We start from the raw sequence: 23,480 nt of genomic DNA, 5'->3' as shown, positions 1-23,480 counted from the left end.
TTCGGTCATTTCCGTCGCGGTTATTTCTGCCGTGGTAAAACAACCCCAATTCGCAAAAACGCAGCCAATTATAACTGACTTCCACTGTAGCATGAACCCAGGACTTTGTCCAGGATCAGACGTCGCAGCCATCTTGCACGGGTTTAAGACTTCCCGCGCCAATAGTGTTCCTGCTCGTTTTAGCATAACACAACACTTGGGAAACTTATAACTAGGACCCATTGCAGTTACCCTGCCTCTGGTTAAGTAGGTAATTGTGGCAATTTGTCTCCAATGGATTGTGCGTTGGGTTCGTGGAGCAGCTCTTTGCCAGCTAACTCAATCTTTCAAAATTGACCGCACTCTCCATCGTACATTCCATTAGTATTTCAATAGAGCATTTTCCATCAAACCTTGATTATGTGCACCCACATTTTTCTGGGTTGTGCATGTATGTGTGTATCCCAGTAAATGTATATCTGTAAAGCTCTTCAGGAGTATTTCTTTTTTTAGCCTGTACTTTATACCCTTTTGGCAATACTTCTACAAAGACTTGACTAAGCTTCTCCCAAGAACCATCAAAGTTACGATGGGTTACCAAATTACATGAACATACCCTTCTACCTGAAATGGGAGTTTACTTTGGTTTATTTCAGAAAACCACGTTTCAATCCATAAAACAAAACGGTTTCATAAAAAACATTATAATGCAATAATAAATGCATGCAAACGACAACCAGCATAAACCCTCAGTCTCGACCAGGTGAAAGTACACAGAATACCTTATCTAGGCAATTTCTAAGGAGCAACGCCAGCCTGGAAAACCCTGTCAAAATATTCACTTTCCTAAATTCATGAAATCCGAAAAGGGCATCCTGTGGTATCTGCAGCCAACCACCTTCTCAAACCTGCGTAAGTGGATAAAGTGCATCACGTCTTTGCGTCTCCTCATTGGACAGTGACAGCAGTCCGATTGGTGCTGACCTGGCTACCATTTGTTGGGCTGGTTCGAAGGTGGAACATGCCGACTATTAATCTAAGAATAGGACTGAGGGCCTGGCGAGTAACCAGATCTAGATATTGCAGGGGCCCCTCTCTGTCTGTGAAACTGAATTGACTCCCCACTGTAGGGTTTTTCAGTATCTATTCTATGCAGGGTTGGTTTATCCTCTCCTCAATGGCTAGTTTCTCTAAAACCAATGCATTTGACCGAATGTTTGCAATGGCGCAATACTGAGTCTCGCATATCATTGAGCCAGGCAATTTCATCCCCATTGTAGGGAAAGAAAAGATCTTAGCTGGAAGCCCAACAGAGCTCTTCACTACCTCACACTTTCACACAGGCTCTGGTCCCTTATAAGAGTAAGCAGTTTGCTACCTAGCTGACATTATCCACTGCGTACATATTTGACATTTTGACACTTAGGAACTTGATATATATATATTTTTTTAAAACACTTTCCACATGTGAGAAATACCCTGCCCCTAGGGACCCCACAGCTTTGCACCACAAACTGTACAATGGATTTTGTCCTCGCTCATTGGCAGATCTAATGGGACCGCCACCACCCACCAGCCAGTCCTACAATAAAGAGGCAAAATGGCATCACAAGTCTGTTTAACCTTATTTTTTGCATACATGACGTGGGAAGCACAGATTAGGGTGGAGGAAAAATCTGTTCTCCTATAGTTCCAAGACATCCAACTCCAAAATGTTATGGCCTTCTCTATACATTTCAGCCTCGGCCGCTTGCGACCTCTCAGTACGATCACCTTTCAGTTATCAGGTGTCACCACTAAGCCATGATCACTGCCAAAGAGTAAAACCTTTCAGCAAGATCCTCAAACCTAGCACCGTCTTGGCAAATATCACTGCATCAGGAAAGAGCAGCAATAGAAAGAGTGCCTGCCATTTTCTGAACATCACTTGTTGATTTTGACAAGTAATCATCCATACCATTCCAAAATACAGTAAAGTAGCCAATAAGCATCCCTGGCATGGCATACACAAGGGGGTACTCGGAAATCGATGGATGCAACACCTCCCAAATTGCAGAGGCGGACCAATATACAATGTAGGAACCCCCATAGGATACCCATATTAAAGAAAGTTACGCAGAATGTGGTCGAGTGTATTGGATCTAATACTGATCAAGTAATCTCAGGCATACATTCTCCCCTCTAATGCACTAACTTTAGCATTAACAGATGAGGGCAATACAATGGTCAATGATATTTGTCCTCTCTTCGAACCCCAGCGGACTACAGGAAACGAGAAGGACCGATACAACCGATGGCGTATTCTCCCATAGATCTTAGCAGGTGAGCAAAGGAGGGAAATGGGCAGATAACATTTAGGATCAGCTCTTGTGCCAGTTTTATATATGATACATTACTCACCTTAATCTTATTTCTGATGCTTGTATCTGCTTAGATTCACATGCTATGCATAGGCCAACATCTAGTGGTAGCCGCAGAGTATTACATTTTCTGTTTTCGAAACTCGAAAAGGGGCGTCGACAGGGTGTGCCAGTAATACTATCCCTAGTGTGACGTCCAATGTACCCATGATCCTTCACGTGTCTAGGACCCTCAGATTTTTTTTTTTCTCTGACATGAGGTAGCATGAGGAGTAGCGAGAGTACAGATAATCCAAGCAGATAGATAGGACTACAAGCATCCATGCGCCTTCTCTCAGAGGGTAGGAAGGGTGGGTCGCATGTAGATGCAAGCATCAGAAATACGATTACAGTGAGTAATGTATCTCTTCTGAGGCTTGTGGAATCTGTTTAGATCACATGCTGTGCATAGATTAGCAAGCAGTGTTAGAAGAAGGAGGTGGGATGTGAGAAGGGTCATGAGCAAATAAATGTCTTAGAACCGCTTGTCCCACTTGAGTATCTGTCTTGGAATGGTTGTCAATGCAGTAGTGCTGAGTAAAAGTGTGAATAGAGCTCCAAGAAGCTGCTTTGCAAATGGTGTCAAGTGGCACATTTACAAAGAAAGCCAGAGTGGCCCCAATGCCTCTTGTAGAGTGGGCTCTTGGCGTGAAAGGCAGAGTTTTGTCAGAAAGAGAGTAACACAGCTGGATACAGTTAACAATCCACTTAGAGATGGCACCTTTAGAGACGCGATCTCCCTCTCTGCCTGTAGCTACGGAGACAAACAGCTGATCTGTTTTCCTTAGCGGTCTGATTTTGTTTACATAGTAGAGGACCGCCCTACGCACATCTAGGGTGTGTAGCTTCACCTCAGCCGAGCTTTGTGGGTCTTGGAAGAAAGCCAGAAGCTCGATGGACTGGTTCACGTGGAATTTAGAAATAAACCTAGGTGAGAACCTAGGGTGTGTACGTAAAACCAGTTTATCTTTATGAACTGTACAGAATGGATCCTGCACTGACAGAGCCTGAATTTCACTGACCCTTCTTATAGATGTTATTGCTACTAAGAAAGCCGTCTTATAAGTCAGGTGTTTGAGACTGCTTTTATGCATGGGTTCGAATGGGGGGCCCATGAGTTTAGATAGCACCACGTTAAGGTCCCATCCTGGTGGTGGGTTTGAAATAGGAGGGTGAAGTCTCTTTACTCCTTCCATAAAAGCTTTAATCACTGGTATCTTCCACCACGACACCTTGCTATGGGATGTGGTGTATGCTGATCGCGCTGCCAGGTGTACCTTCAGTGAGTTAAATACCAGTCCTGCATCCAGCAGGGGGAGCATGTATGTGACAACTGTGGAAGGAGTGCAATCAACTGGGTCGATTTGCTTATTCTGGCACCAGATAACAAATCGTTTACATTTGTCAAAGTAGCAGTGCCTCGTGTTTGGCTTCCTAGATTCTTTTAGGATGTCCATACATCTCTGTGGTAATTTGAGATCTCTGAACTCTATGACCTCAGGAGCCATGCTGCTAGGTTCATTGAGTTGGGTTGAGGATGCACTGTTTTACCTTGGTGCTGGGACAGTAGGTTGTACCAGGCCGGGAATGTGATGGGTTCGCACACCGCTCGTCTGCGTAGGTGTGGGAACCACGGTTGTCTCGCCCACATGGGAGCAACTAGGACTAGCGTCATTGATTCTCTGTTCATCTTGTTGACCACCTTCCTGATGAGGTGTTGGTGGAAAAGTGTACGCAAACATCCCTGACCAGTTCATCCACAGGGTGTTCCCCTGGGAGTCTGGCTGGGGGAACCTGGATGCAAATCCTGGGCACTGTCTGTTTTCACTTGTGGCGAATAGGTCTATGGTGGGGAAACCCAACTGAGAGAAGATATCTTCTACGATTTCTCTGTGTAGACACCATTCGTGTACCTCTGGGAGGGGATCTCTGCTCAAAGCATCCGCCAGAGAATTGAGATCCCCTGGAACATGTTGAGATGACAGGAAGATCTTCCGTCTGAGTGCCCATATCCAAATTTTCTGGGCAAGCTTGGACAGATTTGGCGAACGAGTCCCTCCTTGCTTGTTTAGGTAAAACATGGCTGTAGTGCTGTCCGTCCGGATCTGCACTGACAAATTCAGCAGGTAGGGCTCGAACACTTGAAGCGCTCTGAATACTGCCAGAAGCTCTAGCAGGTTGATGTGATTCTTGGCCACTGAGTGAGACCAGAGACCCTGAGCTGTGTGGTGGAGGTGGTGAGCTACCCACCCTGTCAGGCATGCATCAGTTGTGACTACCACCTGTATCTCAGGATCGTAAAAGGGTTTACCCTTGGACAGATTTTCTTTTGTCCACCAGTGAAGGCTTAGTACCAGTGTTGGTGAAACGACCACTAGATCGTCCCACTGACCACTTGCCTGAGACCACTGTTTCGCCAACCATTCTTGCATGGGACGCAGGCGCGCGTGGGGGACCAGGCAAATACATGACGCCATCATACCCAGCAAACGCATTGCTTTACGTACCGTTATCTGGCAACCGGCCCGATATTGCGGAATTTGCAGCAGTATATTCCGAATTCTTTCCTCTGATGGAAAGGTCAACCCCTCTTGCGTGTCTAGGATAGCTCCTAGGAACTGTTTGGAGGTGCTTGGCACCAGACTTTACTTCTTCTCGTTTATTGAGAAGCCTAATTCGAAGAAGAGGTCGATCGTCCTTTGAATGTTTGTTCTGCAAATTACTGGGGTCTCCCCCGTGATGAGCCAGTCGTCCAGGTAAGGGTACACCGGGATTGCCTCCCTGCGTAGGTGTGCTGACGCCACCGCCAGTACCTTGATGAATACCCTTGGAGCCGAGGCTATCCCGAAGGGCAGTACCTTGAACTGGTAGTGCCGACTGTCCACCTTGAAACGCAAGTACTTTGTGTGCTGGGAACATGGAAATATGAAAATAGGCATCTTTCATGTCCAATGTTGCCATGTAATCCCCTTTTTTAGGAGGGGGATTACCTCTTGGAGAGTAGTCATGCGAAATTTTTGGGGCTTGACATACTTGTTTGTAGGCCTTAAATCCAATACTGGGCACATTGTCAAATTTTTTTTGGCACAAGGAAGTAAGTTGAATAAATACCCTTGTTTACCTGGTGTCCTGGGATGAGTTCTATTGCGTCCTTTGCTAGAAGATTGACGATCTCCTCGAGGAGGATCTTCTGGTGGTCCAAAGAATGTATTTTTTGTCGTGGAGGGTGGTTTTGGGGACGCTCAGCAGACACTGGACAGCACCCATCTTTCTGAAGTGATCCATTCCCAAGCTTGGGTGAAGTTGGAAATGCGTCCCCCCCCCTACTGGGGATGTGTGAGAAGGGACACTGAACGTCACTGTTTTGGTGTCGGCGTGCCGCCGCCGCCTCCACTGGGGCTGCTTCTACCCTTACCACACCCTCTCTTATTACCCCTGCCATAACCCTGGGTAGACTGCTGGGTGCTGCTGTTCCATTGTGTACCCTGCCCCTGGGAATAGTTAGACCCTCTGGGAATTTTGTCCGTGTGGGCGACGAAAATTGCCATTCCCTCTCTGGTTTGGGGGTTTATTGGTTAGCTGGCCTTGGAATTTGAGTGTCTCATACTCGTCCTTGGCATTTTTCAGCGCGTCCTTAACCGCCTTTCCAAACAATAGATCCGTCTCCACCGGTTTGTCTATCAATGAAGCCTGGGTTTCGGCTTTGAACCCAGACTGTCGCAACCAAGCATGCCTTTTGATAACAGTACCTTCTGCTATCAATCTGCCGGCGTTATCCGTGGCATCAAAGGTTGCTTTTAATATGCAACCGGACACGGCTCTTCCTTCCACCGAAACTCGTGCAAATTGGCTTTTTAAGGGTTCTTCGGCGGAATCTATGAGTGCCGCGACTTCTTCCCACTGGTGGCAGTTGTAACTCGCCAGCAGGGTGGTGGAGTTGGCAATCCTTGCCTGGTAGGCGGAAGTGGAAGCTACTTTCCTGCCCAAGCCATAAATCTTCTTGCTCTCCTTGTCGGGAGGAGCTTCCGACGATGACAAGGGTGTGCCCGCCCTCTTACGGGTGTTTGTAACTACCAAGGAGTCCGGTTTCAGATGCCCTCTTATGTACAGTGGGTCTGTTTGGGCTGCCCTGAAAGGCTTCTCAACTCTGGAGTTTACCACCCTAGTGAGATACGGATTAACAAGGGAAGGGTCTATCCTCCTTTGTATTGACTTAAGGATAGGGATGGCCTGGGCAACAGGTCTCCTTTCTACCACTAACTGCTCGGCAAAGTCCCTCTCTACCTGAGCACCCTGGGTGTCAATGTGGAAGTGTTCTGCCGCTCTGGACAGCACTTCATTCAAGAGAGGCTGGTTATCGACAGGGGAGTCGGTAACCAGGGCCTCTTTATCTACCGGGGAATCTAGCCTGTAGGTTTCTGGGTTGTCCTCCGCCTCCTCCTCTTGGTCCTCGGCATCCCCATAGTAGCCCGTCCCAGTTTGTTCTTCCAACATGCCCAAATCTGGATCCTCATAAAGGGATGGATCTCCCAGATATTGAGACTAGGGATGTATACTGAAGGGGTCTGAAGTAGGAGCTTCAACCCGGGACTTCTTACTTGGGGGGTATAGGATCCTTAGAGACTGAGGGAGTTGACCCGTCGGGGGTAAAAGAGAAAGTGTTCAGGGTTTTTGGCGTAGAAATCTGCCAATGATGACATCCTTGATATGACTGTCTGTCATTAGTAGACCATTCTCTTGAACTGGGAATGATTCTTTCTTGAAGGCCTTTCCCCGTCTTATCTAGAATAGACCTACTGGTTTGAACAGGGGTCTTTGGGATAACAGAAGACAGACTTGTCCATCTGTTTATGTGGGGTAGAATGTTTTTGAGGTGTGGAAGGAGGCTGAGACTGCGTCCTCTGTTTTTCCCCTTCCCCATGTGTGGAAGAGTGTTTACCCTGTTTTTTTCACCCCTCCGGATGCCTTTCGACGCCTGGCGCCGAGGTTCGGGGTAGTGTCCCCATCTCTGGATAGTGGAGGTTGGGACTCGGGAGCAGCCGTTGCGTGGCCCGTTGACGTAGACTCCTGGAGTGCGGACTGGGGATAGAGGTCGGTTTAGTCTTCTGACGATCGAACCTCCGTTACTTTGGGGAGCGAGGCACTTCTGGCAACAGTGGATGGTTGCCTGGAGTCATGCGGCGATCTAGATTGAGAACGCCCAGAAGACACCGATTCGGACCGTTCTCTATGTGCCTCTTTCCGAGTACTCGACATGCGCGTCGAGTCTCGGTTGGACTTCATGTGTTTTGTGGAAGTGCTGTGGGTAGCGCTTGGGTCGCCGGGGGTCTTCCCCATAGCCGCCCTGCCGGACGACCTTCCGGGGTCGGGGACTTGCGCTTGGCTCTTGACGCCACGTTGCCCTAGCCGTCTGAAAGCACGGCGTCGCTGCCATCACTGAAGGCGTCCTCCGCTGCCATGGCCTCTTGACGCCTGGCGTGGTGGGCCCAACGCTTGATCGCACGGTCCTTGAGTGTTTTCGGTTTGAACCTACTATACGCTCTGCAGTAAGCCTCGGGGTGGTCCCTCGGTAAGCAGGGATTGCACGTGGCATGCCCGTCAACCCAAGCGTACTTGCGGTTGCACTTGGGGCAAAATTGGAAAGGGGTACCCTCCATACGCACCTTGTGGCAGCAGGCTATTAAGTGTAGGAATATATAAGAATGTACCTATATACCAAAAGAGTGTAGCGTATGTCCACCCCCCACTCTCCCTACTTGCAGGGCGAGGCAAGAGGCCTGGCGAGGCCAGAGGCCTTCCAAGGCCCAAATCCGTCGTGCAGCTCTCACCGGTCGATTCTTTCTCCGGGCCGGCATCGAGTGTGGATGCGGTGACTCTACGTTGGGGTGGAGAAATGGGGAAATAACAATATTTTAGCAAAAGTATGGCTAAGGCCAGGGAACTCCGCGGAATGCTTCCGACCAGTATGGCGGAAAAAAACAATCTGAGGGTCCTAGACGCGTGAGGGATCATGGGTACAGTGGATGTCACACTAGGGATAGTATTACTGGCACGCCCTCTGTCGATGCCCATTTTCGAAAAACGAATACTCCGCAGCTTCCACTAGATGTCAGCCTATGCATAGCATGTGATCTAAGCAGATTCCACAAGCCTCAGATAGATATATATATATATATATATATATATATATTCTCAGCCCTTCTCCATATTTCAGTAACTTTACCCAAAGCAATAAACACATGAATATGCCCTAATAGCGTCACAGTATTAGAGTTGAATCTAGAAGGTATTCACAACATCGAGTGTGCCTGGTCGCATACACTTTACTGATTACCACAATATCACACTACTACGCTTACTCTCTCCTATGAACCACCATTCAACTAGAACACAGCAGTACTATGACACATTCGGTAAAGCTGTTCTCATACTAACATGACTCATCGAACTTCCCATCATCCTAATAAATCACACCCATCTAGCCCGCACCGGCTAGCTTAGGTGTCTCCTCAGGCCTAACGCAGCCAGAACTCATTCTGGATGTCCACCATACAGACTGAACACATTCAACTGATCCCGCCCAGCACCACACAAAGTGCTAAAAATCATCTATCATTTAACAACCACACCAGCTGCACACATACCCAGTGCGCCCACGCACTTTATGTCTCCCTCTCTCTCAACTGACTTGAACTGCGGTTCCCGAGGGCGTTCAACCTACCAGCGCCTTGAGATCATACCAGTGATCATCAGGCGCTATACAAATGCAAAATAACATAACAAACTTGCAATAAGACTGCTCTATATTGTCACTACTCGTTTTGCAAGGTCCAGAGGATGTGATACGATTCTGACCAGGGGCTTTCCCACGCTTCATTGCAATTATTGGTCTCTACTTCTGAGTATGAGAGTGCATACATCTCCTGTAATAACAGAAGGTCGGACCCTGTGCGTTTGTCTTTCATCGCATACAGTGGCCTAGCCTGATAAATATGTGCAAAATGGTTTAACCATAATGTTGCATGCTCACCCTTTTCTAGGTGCTCAGAACCCATGACCCCTTTTCACTATTATGGACTAGAATCATTTCGAGCTTCCTCTCTCCCCCTAAGGCAGTCTCGTGTAGGGATTCCCAGATGTCCCGAATGAACACTCTCTCGCCCAAGTATTTTCTGTACTGCTTTCTAGCTATTGTGCACTCCTCTGCAACAGCAGAGCTTTGGGACGTTTAGTAATTCCGCTTACGCCTGCATACAGGTGTTAACGAACAAATGCTTAGGTTGCTCTCCCTGCCGCGAGGGCTACAACCCTAGAGCATTCACCCCCCTACTACTTGGACAAGATATTCATATACAGACATGATAGCTACATAGGCTGCTGTTGACAAAATGTGTTCCAATTCTGGCAGAATCAATGCAAGGATCCTAACTGAGCCCTGGTTAACATGGCCATGCGAAATAGAATATTCTTTCCCTTGCTCTCCCTAAGGTCCAATGACTCTTCCACATGTATACTATAGGTGCACTTGGATAGAAAACCCTGACTCCCCCAATTCATGTGTGATAAGTGATCATGATCGCTCTCAAGCCTATGTTCAACTGGAAAATCTATCACACTAGCCCAGAGGCAACGTGATGACGGGATAGATTCGAGAAAGTGGAATGAGGAATGTGGAATGAGGAATGTGGAGGAAGGATGGTTGGCGAGGAGAGGCGGGCGAGGAGGACAGTGTAGCTGTGCACCCCTTATTACTACTTGCACCTAAGCCACAAATAAAGATTACATTTTTACTGTCACTGATTTTTTTCAGCATGCCACCGTCCCAACGTCCTTACCACCTGGAGACACCAGACCCTGCTACACAACGAGCGTGCTGCCAGTGTGTTTTAGTTTGGTGTAGTCCTGCCTCCATAAAGGCAAAGCATGTGAATAGAGCCTCCTGCAGCACCGTGCAGCCACCAGAGACACTGCTACACACCACCGCTTGATTTAGAAGATGTATGTGCGTCCTTGAACTGAAGTCCTAAACGAGAACTGGCAAAGCCAACAGTTTTGTCTTGCGTGTAGGTACTATATAAGCACTTGCCAGGCACTGCTATCCTATTCCCAGGTACTCCCACCATTTTCCAGCTGTTACCATCTTAATGCCAGCTGTTGGTACCATTATGGCTGTCCTTGACAAATGCCTACCCAAAGCCTACACAAAAGCCCAAACTGTTGAGTTTACCAATGTTTGTTCCTTTTTTAGTAATAATCCCTTTGAGTGCCCAGCTCTTCTTCAAGCAGGCCTTAATCAAGAAGCGAGGCACCTAGTTTGGCATTAAAGTCGCCATCTGTAGTGTATTGAGCATGTGCCCCTGGGGATAATCGGATCGCTCATCTACACCTTCCAACAGAAACAATAAATCATGTTAATTTACTAAATTGCTAATCCGGTTGAAGGTTACACATCTGTAAATTTAGAAGTAACGAGGAAGGAGAGAGGAATGTTTAGCTTCAATGTTTGGATTAGCATTAGGTTTCCTCAAACGGGTATAGAAAATGGCTGCCTTGAATAAAGCAAATGGTTGAAGAGAGGTGAAAGATAGGAACAGGTCAAGGGCATGCTCTCCTTTGGAATTTGTGGTGCAAAAGAGTCTGCAGGAGCATAGGAATGGTCGACCACTAGGGGAGCAAGAAAAAGCACAGCTACGATAGTAGTTGGGAAGTCTGATGGCGAGGAAGGAGAATGGGCCTGGAGACCATGTGTCCTCATTAGTGGCGGTGAACTGGCAGGGATGGCTACTAAGGGGCAGTGCAACAAGTGCGTCTCGTTTACCGACATTGCTTCGTAGTTTTGCACTTTAAGTATAGACAACAAGACGCTGTGGTCAATGGTACAGAAAGCAGAGCATGTCTCAGGCACTTCTAAAGTAAAATAACGACGCTTTCCAAGGTGCATTCCATTTCACGTTGTGGATGAAAGCCAGACTGCTAAGAATCCAGAATGCCATCATCCACAAGGCCATCATCTAATTGAGAGCCCAGAGGTCGTTAAACACATTTAGATTGTGGAGCAAGTTCATTGTGAGCCTGAGGCTCAGTCTCATTCAGACCTCATCAGGGTGTTTAAATGATCAGAGAAAGACAAAAAGAGGATCAGCATTAGTGATGCAGTGCACCCAGCTACAAAAGGTTTTTCAGAGGGTGCGGGGGGGGGGGAGTTTAACCTGTGTTTAAGAGTCTGTTTACTAGCAGTCAAAGGGGGTATCTAAATATGCAGTGTTCAGTAGTTAAATATTGCTCAATTTAGTTGCAATTTTAAAGTGTGTAGCTAACATGGTGTTTGGGCAGATGACCGAGACTATCGAGATGCAAGTCAAACTGCGATGGTTGATCAACTCTTTCTCAGCAAATCCTCCTTCTGGGGTCTTAATGCTGACATAGATCCGTGTGTGCATCTGTGGCTCCCCCCAAGTAAAGGTTACCCAAAGGTACTCTGAAACGTGCTTTCCAGAGTGGGGCAACCTGCGCGCTACTTGATCACTGGCTGGTAGCAGACGTTTGGAATGCTTTAGAAGTCCACACGATGTTGCAGCCATTTCGTGATGAGGGATCAAAGGCATGTTGCCCACATACCTCTAATGGATTTAGAAGTCCCGTCAGACTCTACAATGAGGCTGTGTTTACCCTGGAAACAAGTGTGTCCTATTCATGCCTAAAATCCACATCATCTGTGTTTTACTTAGGAAGAAGCCCAAGGAGTTGGTATGTGCTTACCACTCATGATTGAGTGGCAGCCAAATGTTGGAATGGTGCAGTTTGTTTGATTAGATGGTCATTAAATATATTTGTGTGTACATATTGTTTTTGTAAATAATACACTATCCTGGTTAGGGTATGTACTACCAAGCAGTGATTTTCAACATATCTGTATGTGCACACATCAGTGGGATTCTATGTTATTGACTATTAATTCATTGTTTTCTCTCAGACATGTTTACCGTTTATTCTTGATGGACCTTGTCATTCAAATGTTTATCTGTTTTTAGGCCCAGTTATGTATATGTCGGAATTAGTGATAATAATGTGGTTTAAGTACCACAAGATTTTACCTTCACGTTTGCATTCGGCAATGTTTTAACTAAAACTCTGCATTTCTAATTGACTTTGTGACTGATTAAAAGGCACTGACGTATTACTTTACTAGGATTAGCGCATCACATAGGGGTTTTATTTGGACATAGGGTTTTAATAAGAAAAAGAAACTAAATATAGAATTCCATGCAAAACTTTTAGTAAACGATTAAGGAGAACAACAAGTTACTTCTTACCTTGTAACGTTCTTTCGACGGGATGTTCCTCCGACGTATATACGTTTCCAGCTTGCTGGCCTAGGAATTTTTTTCTGTAGAGGGCGCTGCGCGTTGACGTCCGCCGAGTCGCTGTCCCTCGACGGCCACCGTATCGGCGCCGACGTCACCATGCCCATAAATAGCCACACGCTGCGACCGTTGCTCAGTTCTGTTTTGTAGCATAAGAAAGGTCATGCCTGAATTGGTTATTGACCTTGAAGGAGCGTAAACTGCAACCACAAGGGAAGTATCACTGCGGGGATGGATGGGAGGGGCGATAAGGAATACGTCGGAGGAACATCCCGGCGAAAGAACGTTACAAGGTAAGAAGTAACTTGTTCTTCGAAGGGATTGTGTCCTCCGACGTATTCCTTATCTTTGATAGACTCCCATAGCAGTGGCATGTAATTGGAGGTGGGAGTGAGAATGTTATGTATCCCTTTAGGGATGGACCGAATGTAATACACCCTTGCCAAATCTGGTCTCTTGAGTAGTGGAGGAATCCAGATTGTAAAATTTTGTGAATGTATGTGCGGACGACCATGTGGCAGCCGCACATGTCTCAGACCGCGGTACCCCTCTTTGGCGAGCCGAAGAGTCTGCGATACCCCTGGTTGAATGAGCCCTGAGATTTTGGGGTGGCTCTTTCCCTGCCAGTTTGTAACATTCCAGAATGGCCAAAATAATCCACCTGGAGATGGTTTGTTTTGTTACGGGTAGTCCCAACTTGTGACCCGAGTATCCTACAAACAGTTGGTCTGCTTGCCTGATCCTAGCCATTCTGCTGATGTAAAAGCTGAGAGCTCGCCTTGGGTCCAGCCTATGTAGCCTTTCCTCCTCTTTCCCCGGATGGGGAGGAGGGTAGAACGAAGGTAAGGTAATTTTCCGAGTAATATGAAATTCAGAAACCACCTTTGGGAGGAAATTAGGCTTCACCTGTAGGACAACTTTGTCCTTGTGGAAAATTGTATGTGGAGGTTTACAGGAGAGAGCTTGTAGCTCGCTCACCCTCCTAGCAGATGTTCTTGCTACCAATAGGACAGTTTTAAGCGTGAGAAATCTCAGCGAACAAGAGGGAAGTGGTTCGAATGGAGTGCCCATTAGGAAGTTTAAGACTAAATTTATGTCCCATAAGGGAACCTGGAATGGTTTTGGAGGATAAACATTAGTTAATCCTTTGAGAAATTGTATCACTAGAGGTAGTTTGAAATACGATGGTTCCTCCGCAGTGCGCTTGAAGATTGAAAGCGCTGCGAGATAGCCTTTTACAGTGCCCACTTGAAGGCCTGAGTTTGCCAAGTAGAGTAGATCGATAACACTGTTGGTGTACCACATGAAAAAGGGTCGATATTCTCTTCCCTTCACCAGCTGCAAAATTTGTTCCAACGGCAGCGGTATAAAGACTTTGTTGCTGGCCTTCTGGCCGAAAGCAACCCCTCCATGACGTCATCAGGGAGATCCCAATCCTTGTACCTCACCCTTTCAGAAGCCAAATGTGAAGGTTGAGGGTTCTGGTGTCTGGATGGAGAACCTGACCTCCCTTATGCGAGAGAAGATTATCTTTGAGTGGAAGACGGATTAAAGGGCAGATGGACATATCTAGAAGGTCCGGGTACCGCGTTCTCCTGGCCCAATCCGGGGCAATTAGGATCATGGTTTTCCGGAATCTTCTCAACCTCCTGATCATTTGAAGAATAACAGGGACTGGTGGGAACGTGTAAAGGAGTGGAAACTCCCTGTCCACTACTAACGCGTCTCCTAGAGCTCCTCTCGGGGGAACAGAACAGATCGCACTTCCTGTTGGTGCTTGTGGCGAACAGATCCACCTGAGGGGTTCCCCAAAGGGCAAAGATCTCTTGAAGGACTTCCTAAGCTAGCTCCCACTCGTGGGAGACTGCTCTGCCTGCTCAGAGCGTCCGCTGTCAAGTTCTTCTCTCCGGCTAGGTGGACTGCCGATAGAGAGATTCCTTCTTGGATTGCCCAAAATCAGAGCTGCATCGCCTCTCTGCACAGTGGCAGTGATCCTACGCCTCCTCTTTTGTTGAGGTAGTGCATGGCCACCGTGTTGTCCGTCATTATCAGGACATTTCTCCCCCGTACTGATGGCAGGAAAGCTTTCAGCGCTAGTCTGATCGCTCTCAGCTCCAATAGGTTGATGTGTAGTCTGGACTCCGATGGAGACCAACGACCGCTGATGTCAAGTCGTTGGCATAGGCTCCCCACCCCGTGAGTGAGGCGTCTGTGACTACTGTTATCTCCGGCCATGGTTGCCAAAACAGTTCTCCTTTCAAGATGTTCTCTGGATAGGCCCACCATTGAAGGTCGCGGGCTACCTTGTCCGGAATCCAGAGTAGATCTGTCATTCTCCCTGAGAATTGCGACCACTGACTTCTCAGTGCCCACTGAAGAGATCTCATTCTCAGGCGAGCCTCTGGCACAAGGAAGATGCAGGATGCCATGAGGCCTAGCAATCTCAAAAAGTCGAAGGCTGGGAGACGTTGGGCATTTTGAAACTTGGTGACCATCTGTAGAATATCTTGAGCCCTCACCTCTGGTGGCGAGGCTTTTCCCAGGGAAGTGTCCAGGACTGCTCCAATGAACTGGAGTCTCTGTGATGGTATCATCTGTGACTTCTTTAAATTGAGGGAGAATCCCAGTTTGTGAAGGAAGTGGCAGACATAATCTAGCTGGGCCTGGGCCTGTTCCGAAGATACAGCCCTGATCAGCCAATCGTCCAGGTAGGGGTAGACGTGGATCCCTTCCCTCCTTAGACTCGCCGCCACTACCGAAATCAGCTTGGTGAAGACCCTCAGGGCGGAGGTCAGCCCAAATGGCAGAACTCGAAAATGATAATGAGAGTCGCCAATTGCGAACCTCAGGTATTTCCTGTGTTTTAGATGGATTGGCACATGGAAATAAGCATCCTGAAGGTCCAGAGATACCAGCCAGTCCTGGAGCTGGAGGGCCTGAAGGATCTGAGAGAGAGTTACCATCTTGAACTTGTCCTTCCTGAGGAACTTGTTCAATTCTCGTAAATCCAGGATGGGTCTCAGTCCTCCGTCCTTCTTTGGTATGAGAAAGTAGGGGGGGGAGGGTCGAGTACCAACCCTTGTTCCTGTCCGCTACAGGTACCGGTTCTATGGCACCTTTCTCCAGCAGGTCTATAATTTACTGCAAGAGGAGCGGATCTGGAACTTTTAGGAGAGCTGTTCCCCGGTGGATGACTCTGAGGGATGTGTAGAAAGGGTAGGCAGTAACCCTGGGCAACTGTCTCCAATGCCCAAGCATTGGACATTATAGCCTTCCATTCCGTCAGATGGTGAGTTAACCTGCCCCCTACAGGTGTATTGTGTGGAAAGACCTCAGAGTGGTTTGGGGGCGGCTGATGCAGATGCCGAGGGTAAAGAGGCACCTGCTGCTGCTGCGGCCTTAATACTTTTGACCCGTCCACCTCGGGTGGATCTCTTTTGGCCTCTTTGAGCCGGCTGTCCTCTGCCTTTCCCGAATGCGGAATAATAGCGAAAGGACTTTACTCTCCCAGAGGTTCCTGAGGGGCGAAAAGGAGTTTGGCGGATAGCAGCTCCTAAAGATTTTGCTGCTGCTTTAGAAGTCTAACTTTTCCAGACTGTTATCAGCCTTTTTTCCAAATAGTGAAGACCCGTCAAAGGGCATATTCAAAAGTCTGGTCTGTACATCTGGAGCAAAGCCAGACTTTCGCAACCACGCATGCCTGCGGATTGTTGTACTTGCCGCCATGGCCCTGCTGATACGGTCAGCGGAATCAATGCCAGTTTGAAGTGATTCGCACATGGCATCTTTGCCATCTTTAATAATGTTAAGGAAGGCTTCCTTTTCCTCTCCTTCGGGTATGCAGTCAGCTGCTGATGAAGCACACTCCCATAGTGTGTGACTGAACCTGGCGAGCGTACAGGTGGCGTTGATGGACTTCAATGCCATAATACAAGCAGAGAAGACTTTCTTCGCCATAGAATCGTACCTTTTGTCATCTCTATCCTGTGGGACAGTAGGGTAAGCGGTCCTACTGCTAGATGAAGTTGCCGCTTGAACCACCAGGCTCTCTGGAGTCGGTTGTTTTGATAAGTATTCAGAGTCAGCAGCCGCTACCCTATACTTGGCTGACAATCTTTTCCCAATTAGATGTAATTTTCCTTTGTAAGGCTGCATGGAAGGGGACCACAGGGTCCTCCTGTGGACCTTTGTTTAATATGTCTGTTAGGTCATCCTGTTGAAAAACAGGGGAAGGCGCAGACCAACCCATAAATTCAATAATTCTTGCCATAAGGGTTCTATAGGGTGTTCGGCATGTTCCCCTGGGTCTGGCTTAACAAATTCCACTTCTGTGGAAGTGTCCAGCCCACTTGCCTCATGGTGACTCTTGTAGGTCCTTCAGCCTTCTTTCCTCAGAGGTGAAATCCTCTGAAATAGGCAGTGTGGTCCTCTGTAACCCAAATGTTTCCTGGTCAGAATCTTCCCACTCTTCATAAATTGAAGATAGTCCAGGGTACTCTGACCTCTGAAATGGTGTAAAACCCATCTCTAAGGCAGAAGGAGCCAAACTCGTCATTATTGGGCGAGAAAACGTCGGTCGTCGACGCCGATGTGACAGGCTTCGAAGGCGCAGAGAACGGCGTCGAAAAAACTGGAAGGGGTCTCGAAAAACTCGAGAGGATCGGGTTCTTACTCGAGGACATCGACGACGGTCTCGGCGTCGTACCGGAGGCCCTTGGAATCACCGTTGGCTGTGGAGTAGCCTTGGTCTTCTCTTTAATCGGCGTCAATGTCGGCGTCGACGATGGTGTCGAGTCGATCGACCGACCGATGCGTCGAGGAACCCTTCGACAACGGAGTCGATGGCGGCGATCCATGCGTCGAAGGAATCTTCGACGACGGCGAAGATGGTGCCTTCTTACTCGATGGCTCGTGGCGCTCTCGGGTAGAATGTTTCACCCGGTGCTGCAACTCGCGGCGTTTTGATTTTGTGGGTTTTTCAACCGGGGTTTCACCCTCAGCTGTCTTCGAGGGGGTGGAGGCCACGTTCTCGAAGACGCTTAACATTTTCTTTCTGAATTCCTCCCACTCAGCTTGAGAGCTGCGTTTTGTGGGACAGGAGACCCTTTCTGGGGACACAGACGAGGAAGGGGATCTTCGACGTCTCTTTTTTTGAGTGTCTTGATCTCGACGAATGGTGGAAGCTACTTCGAGATCTAGGATGGGAATGTTTGATGGCGAGGAGACGAATGCCTCGACTCAGCCGAAGAAACCTTCGAGGAGGTTTTGACTGTCAAGAGGTCTCGAGCTTCCCCTTGCGCTCCTTCAAGGCTTTCACCGTCATGGACATGCAGTCCCCACACTCCGAACAATAGTGCTCGGATCCCAAGCACCACAAGCAGATCCTGTGTGGATCCGTTAAAGACATTTTTTTACCGCAGTCTCGACATTTCTTGAAGCCGGATCGCGGCGTCGTCGGTTCCGATGAAGATGCCATAGAGAACAAGTAGGTTATTATTCGAGTAGATATAGAGTTATCCTGACTGAACAACGATGTTCCGAGGCCCCACGAAGCGCGGAAAAACGGAACTGAGCAACGGACGCAGCGCGTGGCTATTTATGGGCATGGTGACGTCGGCGCCGATACAGTGGCCGTCGAGGGACATCAACTCGGCGGACGTCGACGTGCAGCGCCCTCTACAGAAAAAATTTCCGAGGCCAGAAAGCTGGAAACGTATTATCAAAGATAAGGAATACGTCGGAGGACACAATCCCTTTGAATTTGTGTTTTTTTTTTGGTTTCTTGTAGTGTGTTCGATAAGATGTGCATCCATTCCCCAAAACGGTTTAAGAATAGTGCCATCAGCAACCATATCTTGCCCAAACATGGTGATTTGTCCAGAAGCATAAGGAATTCAAAAATAAGCAAGGGTAAGGCTCTCCTATTGCAAGCCAACAGCAAATTCCTCATGAAACTATCCCAGTGCATCCTTCCCTTGACTCAATGAGCATAGCAGAGTTACTGTACGGGTTTGGCCCTCCGAGTCACCCGCCTGATTGTGGGTCGTTGTAAAGGGGTGGCCAGGTACCACCCGAACCTAGAGGATGATGGGACCAGGGTTTGTAAGAAGAGGATCTCCTGGTCACCCTCCAATAGCTGCAGCCGTGCAGAAGGGGACAGTAACTTTGCCATCACAAACAAACCTGTCTAAAAGTGAATTGAGGAATGGCAGAAACGCAGAACTGGCAGTGCCTGCATACTCCGATCCCCTTGTGCGAGTGCTTAATAACCCCCCCAAAAAAGAAATCGGAGGTAAAGAAAGGGACTTGAAGCAGGACTGAAAACTATACAAGTAAATCGTTCATCCCTTGCACACGACCTGCACTCATGCTCAGGTGCGGGGTCCATCTGCAAACCCCTACACCAGCTGCCTAAAGTAACATCCATTTCCCCTTTCACCATAGAGATTGGAAGGGAGCGCTACGCTGTGGGAGACAAAGGGAGCTGCCCAAGAGCCAATCCGCATCCAGGTCCCCCTTCACTAAAGATATACTGAAATGCAGGGCCAAAGCCATGTGCTTAATTTTAGGAGGGGGGGGGGGGACAAGGGTATTTGTCCACCCCACATTTTCATGGCGCACACACATTTTGTCCACCTCATTTGGCAGGGACCCCTTTCCTTTAGATGTTATGCCCCACCCCCCAACATTTTGAGCAACGTTACTCCACTGAATAAAGCCCTATAAAGTCTATGTGCTCAGTTGGTGAGAGGGCTTGGTGAAGGAAATGTGTGGCAGGCAGTTTGAGCAAGTTGAAGAGCATTACGAGTGCTGGTTAAGAGACATTAGAAAGCAGGTTGACCATGAGAGGGGGGGAAAGGAAGTGACCGGAGGTGGTAAAAAAGGAGGGGTTTTGGGGAATGAGAAAGATGTTGGAAAACAAAAGAAGGAGGTTGGTGGGAAAAAGGTCAGGTTGATAGCAAGGAGGAGGGAGTATATTGTGAGGAAAGGAGACTTAATGAGGAGGTTGAAGCACAGAGTCCCAATAGATGGATCAGGTATGCACAAGCAGGCCTGGTTAGCATAAAGGAAGTCCTACAGGCAGGAGAAGGAAAGTAACATGAAAGAGCTTGCAGCTTGATTTTCAAGGATGAGATCAGTGGAGGTGTAGGAAGGTTCAGAGAAAAGGAGATGTTGGGAACCTAGGTGGGGAACGACTGGGATTTTACCATCGACCTTAGGCATGAGAATGCAGGAGGAGGGTCTGGTCTTCAACTAGGCCCTGTGGTGGAACTGCTATTTTACCATTGGCTCATTGAGGAAACAACGTTCCAGTCAAGAGAATCAAAGTGAAGGGGAGCTGACCCAGGGCTCAGGAACCCCTTAAAACCTGCAACAGACCACTGAAAGGTAGAAGAGGGGAAACCCTATACCCTGGGTCTCGATCAGGTAATCAGGGTTCAAGAACCCCTGGGAACCCATAACCGAGTTGTGGAAGCAGGCCAAAATGGAGGAGGCTGTGTGTGAGACCCCAGTCGGAGCCACCGTTTATGGACCAGAGAGTCAACAAACCAAGCCGGGGGGTGTTGTGCACGCAAATGGACGGGGTTCCCCCCTCTGGCAAGAACCGGCAGGCTGCACTGAAATGTGGGAACACAATGAATCAACCAAAGTCTTTGTAGAAACCAGGAACAGATTTATTACAGAAAGAGGAGTAAACTAATTGCCAGCAGGATACATTAGACACACTGGACTAGCTAGGTACACCCACTGGCATGGAACCAGGGGCCTGTGGAGTACCCTTGAATGCAGGTGGGGTGGGCGGGGACACCAAGGGAGAAAGGGGAGGGTTGGACAGGGAGTTAAAGGTGAGGGAGAGTGAAAGGGAGAGATGGGGCAGCAGACCAGCAAGGAGCCCTACTGGTGGAAATATAGAGCAGGTTGAGGAGGCAAGGCGGGGAAGGAGGTCAAGGGACAAGGATACCTGTGGAAGGGGCCTCCTGAGTTCTGCTGCCCCTCCCCAGTCAGCACACCCCTGCCAGCAACCAAGAAAAGAAGAGACCCGTTCTCTCTCCACAGGTCTTATGAGGCCTTCGATCCCACCCAGGAACACAACATGTGATTGCCAGGGATATGTTTTGAACTCTAGGGAAGGAGAGATCAGGCTGCTGGTTGGTTTGGTTGTTGCCAGGACAGTTGTGTTTGGTTTCTAGGGAAGATGGCTGCAGGGCTGGACAGAACACATTTCCAGGTATTCTGTGTGATTTCCAGGTCCGGGGAGTTGAAATTATAGAATCAAGGACAGATTAATTGCTGGACTGAGGAATGGAGGAGGTTCCCAGAAAGGGTGCAAGAGGTCAGGAGCCAGCTTGATGACTTGCAGAGAGCAGGGTGATTACAGGGTGTACAGATTCAGCCCTTGGTGGCAGATTACAATGGAGTGGGTTTCTGGCTCAAGGGGGGGCTGAATAGGTTTTCCGACAAGGAGTGTTGGCCAAGCCTTTGGGAAGAATGCAGTTCCTCGGTTACTGGCTGTAAGCTGGTTCCCTAAACTGGGACAGGTAAAACATTTGAGTCCCCACGGCATGTCCAGTGTGTCAGAAACAAGCAACTATAGGGATTATTAAAAGGTACAAAATATAGTGATCAGGCAATGTTGGGAACATGCAAGCACTTGACAGAATATACTGACTTGGGCGAATATACAGACATATACAGTGCAAGATAGAAAATACATTTGGGAAAAATGGCTGTCGCACACAGTCATTTCCACAAAGACTGATTCCATGTTACAGTTTTCCCTGGCTTTCATTCAGAACTTTATAAAATGTTGTTATACTACGTCTTTGTGCTTCTGACAGGACTATATGACCATATAATTGGAATTGGTGCTAGTAGTCATTAAATAGGCTTACCTAGTGCCTGGGACTCCTGCTTGCATTCAACACAAGCCATAGATTTCAGCGGAGACGTAGGACTGCTCCAACAAAATTGTCCCTTCGTCTGGACGGCTGGGGCTCTTCCTGCAACACCTTCATTAACATGGTTGCAATCTGCTCAACAGAGGCAGCTGCACCAAGCTCTCAACCCAGGTCCCTCTCTGCTAGGTCCAGTAACAGCATAAAGGGTCCATCTGCTGCCCCGCTTGGCAGAGGATCGCAATCTGCATACTTTGCACCTTCTTCACTGGGCTGCAACATTAACAGCTCCTTTACTCCATAACTAGAAACTTGCCACTGCAATTTGTCACATGGGTTAACGTTTGGCCCATAGGACAGCTTTAGGCCCTATGACAGCATAACATTGACTTGTTCGGACTATATTAAGTTTGGCAGTTCCTTTTACCTAGAACTGAAGGCTTATTGTTTGGTTCATCGACTTGGTTAACATTGGAGTTTTTCTCCATTTTAAATCTAAACAAAAGACCATGACTATTGTAACTTAAAGTCTGGAGGGTGGGGGGTAATTACGAGTTGGGAGCTAGGGGGGTTAATTACGAGTTGGGAGCTGGAGGTACATCTGCTGACTTTCCACCCATTATCGGCGGAATGGTCATTCCACCGTAAATGCCCAATTGAGTCGTATGGACTCAAAACAAATGGGGGCTTACAGTGCCACTTGTGATCTGGCGGTGATATCGCCAGACCAAGTGGCGGTAACGGTAATTCCGCTGGGAAGTATTCCTGCAGATTTACCGTCGGAATATAGCCCAACTAAGCGCTAATATTTAGTGACTTCTGGCATGTCACTACCCCTAAAAACCTTTTCCTGTACGACTACTTATCTGTAACATACTATATACTATTTGTGTCATGGCAATATAAAAAAAAGTATATTTTCATAATTATACTGAGGGATGTTTTCTTATTGTGTGTTATGTGCTACCCTGACCACCTTTCTACCTGGGAATCCAGGCGTAGATTGGTTGTCTTGATTCTTAAACTGGAAGGTCTAAGCGGTGGATCTGCAACAAGCTGCAGATATTTTGGACTATGACCTCCATGATCCCGCTTATTGTGCTGGCTAGGGCTTTTAGTCCAAACATCCATAGAGCCAAAGGTTGCAGGCCCCCTTATCCTTGAGTAATTCAATTTTAAAACGATTCACATTTATTCTAACAAAAAAGCAATTTAAAATTACATTCAATTGATATTTCTCACAGAAAACCTCTGTCCACGCTCACCAACAGGATAGTTCCACATTTTCTGCCCATCAAACCACCCTACTGAAATGTACACTGTCACAGGAGCATTCAACCTACCTTGCCTTGCAGTATATTCATTGTCCTCTATCAGACGAGCTAAGCCAAAGTCAGCCACTTTACAGACCAGATTTTCACCCACAAGGATGTTGGCTGCACGGAGGTCACGGTGAACATAGTTCATTCGCTCTACGTACGCCATACCAGACGCGATCTGGAAAACAAACACTATCACAATCAGGTTCTGACCAGGGCAGGCAGTCTCATGTCTAAATTACACACACTGCCCGAGATTCTTACCCACATGTCATTGATTTCTTATGTTACAGGGAGAGGAGTCTCTTGTCCAAAAATGAGGTCAGATTTTACACCATTGCCACACTTTTCATTGTCAGAGTGCCTTATAACAGACACTGTCGAATGTTATTAATTCTTTATAAATCCTAAGACCACAAGTCTTTACCCATTGTTGTCTTGTGTGTCTCAAAATCTTGCGAATCACAGTGGGGAACTCGTGAAGCTGATGCTACGTCATCTCCCAACCAGAAGCTTAATTCC

General features: G+C 47.7%; 1 protein-coding gene across 9 annotated transcripts in view; it reads right to left on the bottom strand.

Moving 5' to 3' along the window:
* Positions 1–23,480, bottom strand: part of SRC (SRC proto-oncogene, non-receptor tyrosine kinase) — a 520,693-nt gene that overhangs the window by 24,391 nt on the left and 472,822 nt on the right. For all 9 annotated transcript variants that reach the window (XM_069652377.1, XM_069652381.1, XM_069652378.1 and 6 more), the window contains one exon: positions 22,983–23,136. In XM_069652377.1, the coding sequence (XP_069508478.1) occupies positions 22,983–23,136 (154 nt within the window). The remainder of the gene's footprint in view (positions 1–22,982; positions 23,137–23,480) is intronic.

The sequence above is a fragment of the Ambystoma mexicanum genome, chromosome 3p (genome assembly GCF_040938575.1).
Source record: "Ambystoma mexicanum isolate Mex_15411 chromosome 3p, UKY_AmexF1_1, whole genome shotgun sequence".
Taxonomy (NCBI): domain Eukaryota; kingdom Metazoa; phylum Chordata; class Amphibia; order Caudata; family Ambystomatidae; genus Ambystoma; species Ambystoma mexicanum.
The sequence above is the reverse complement of the archived record's forward strand: the minus strand, read 5'-3'. Positions and strand labels throughout refer to the sequence as shown.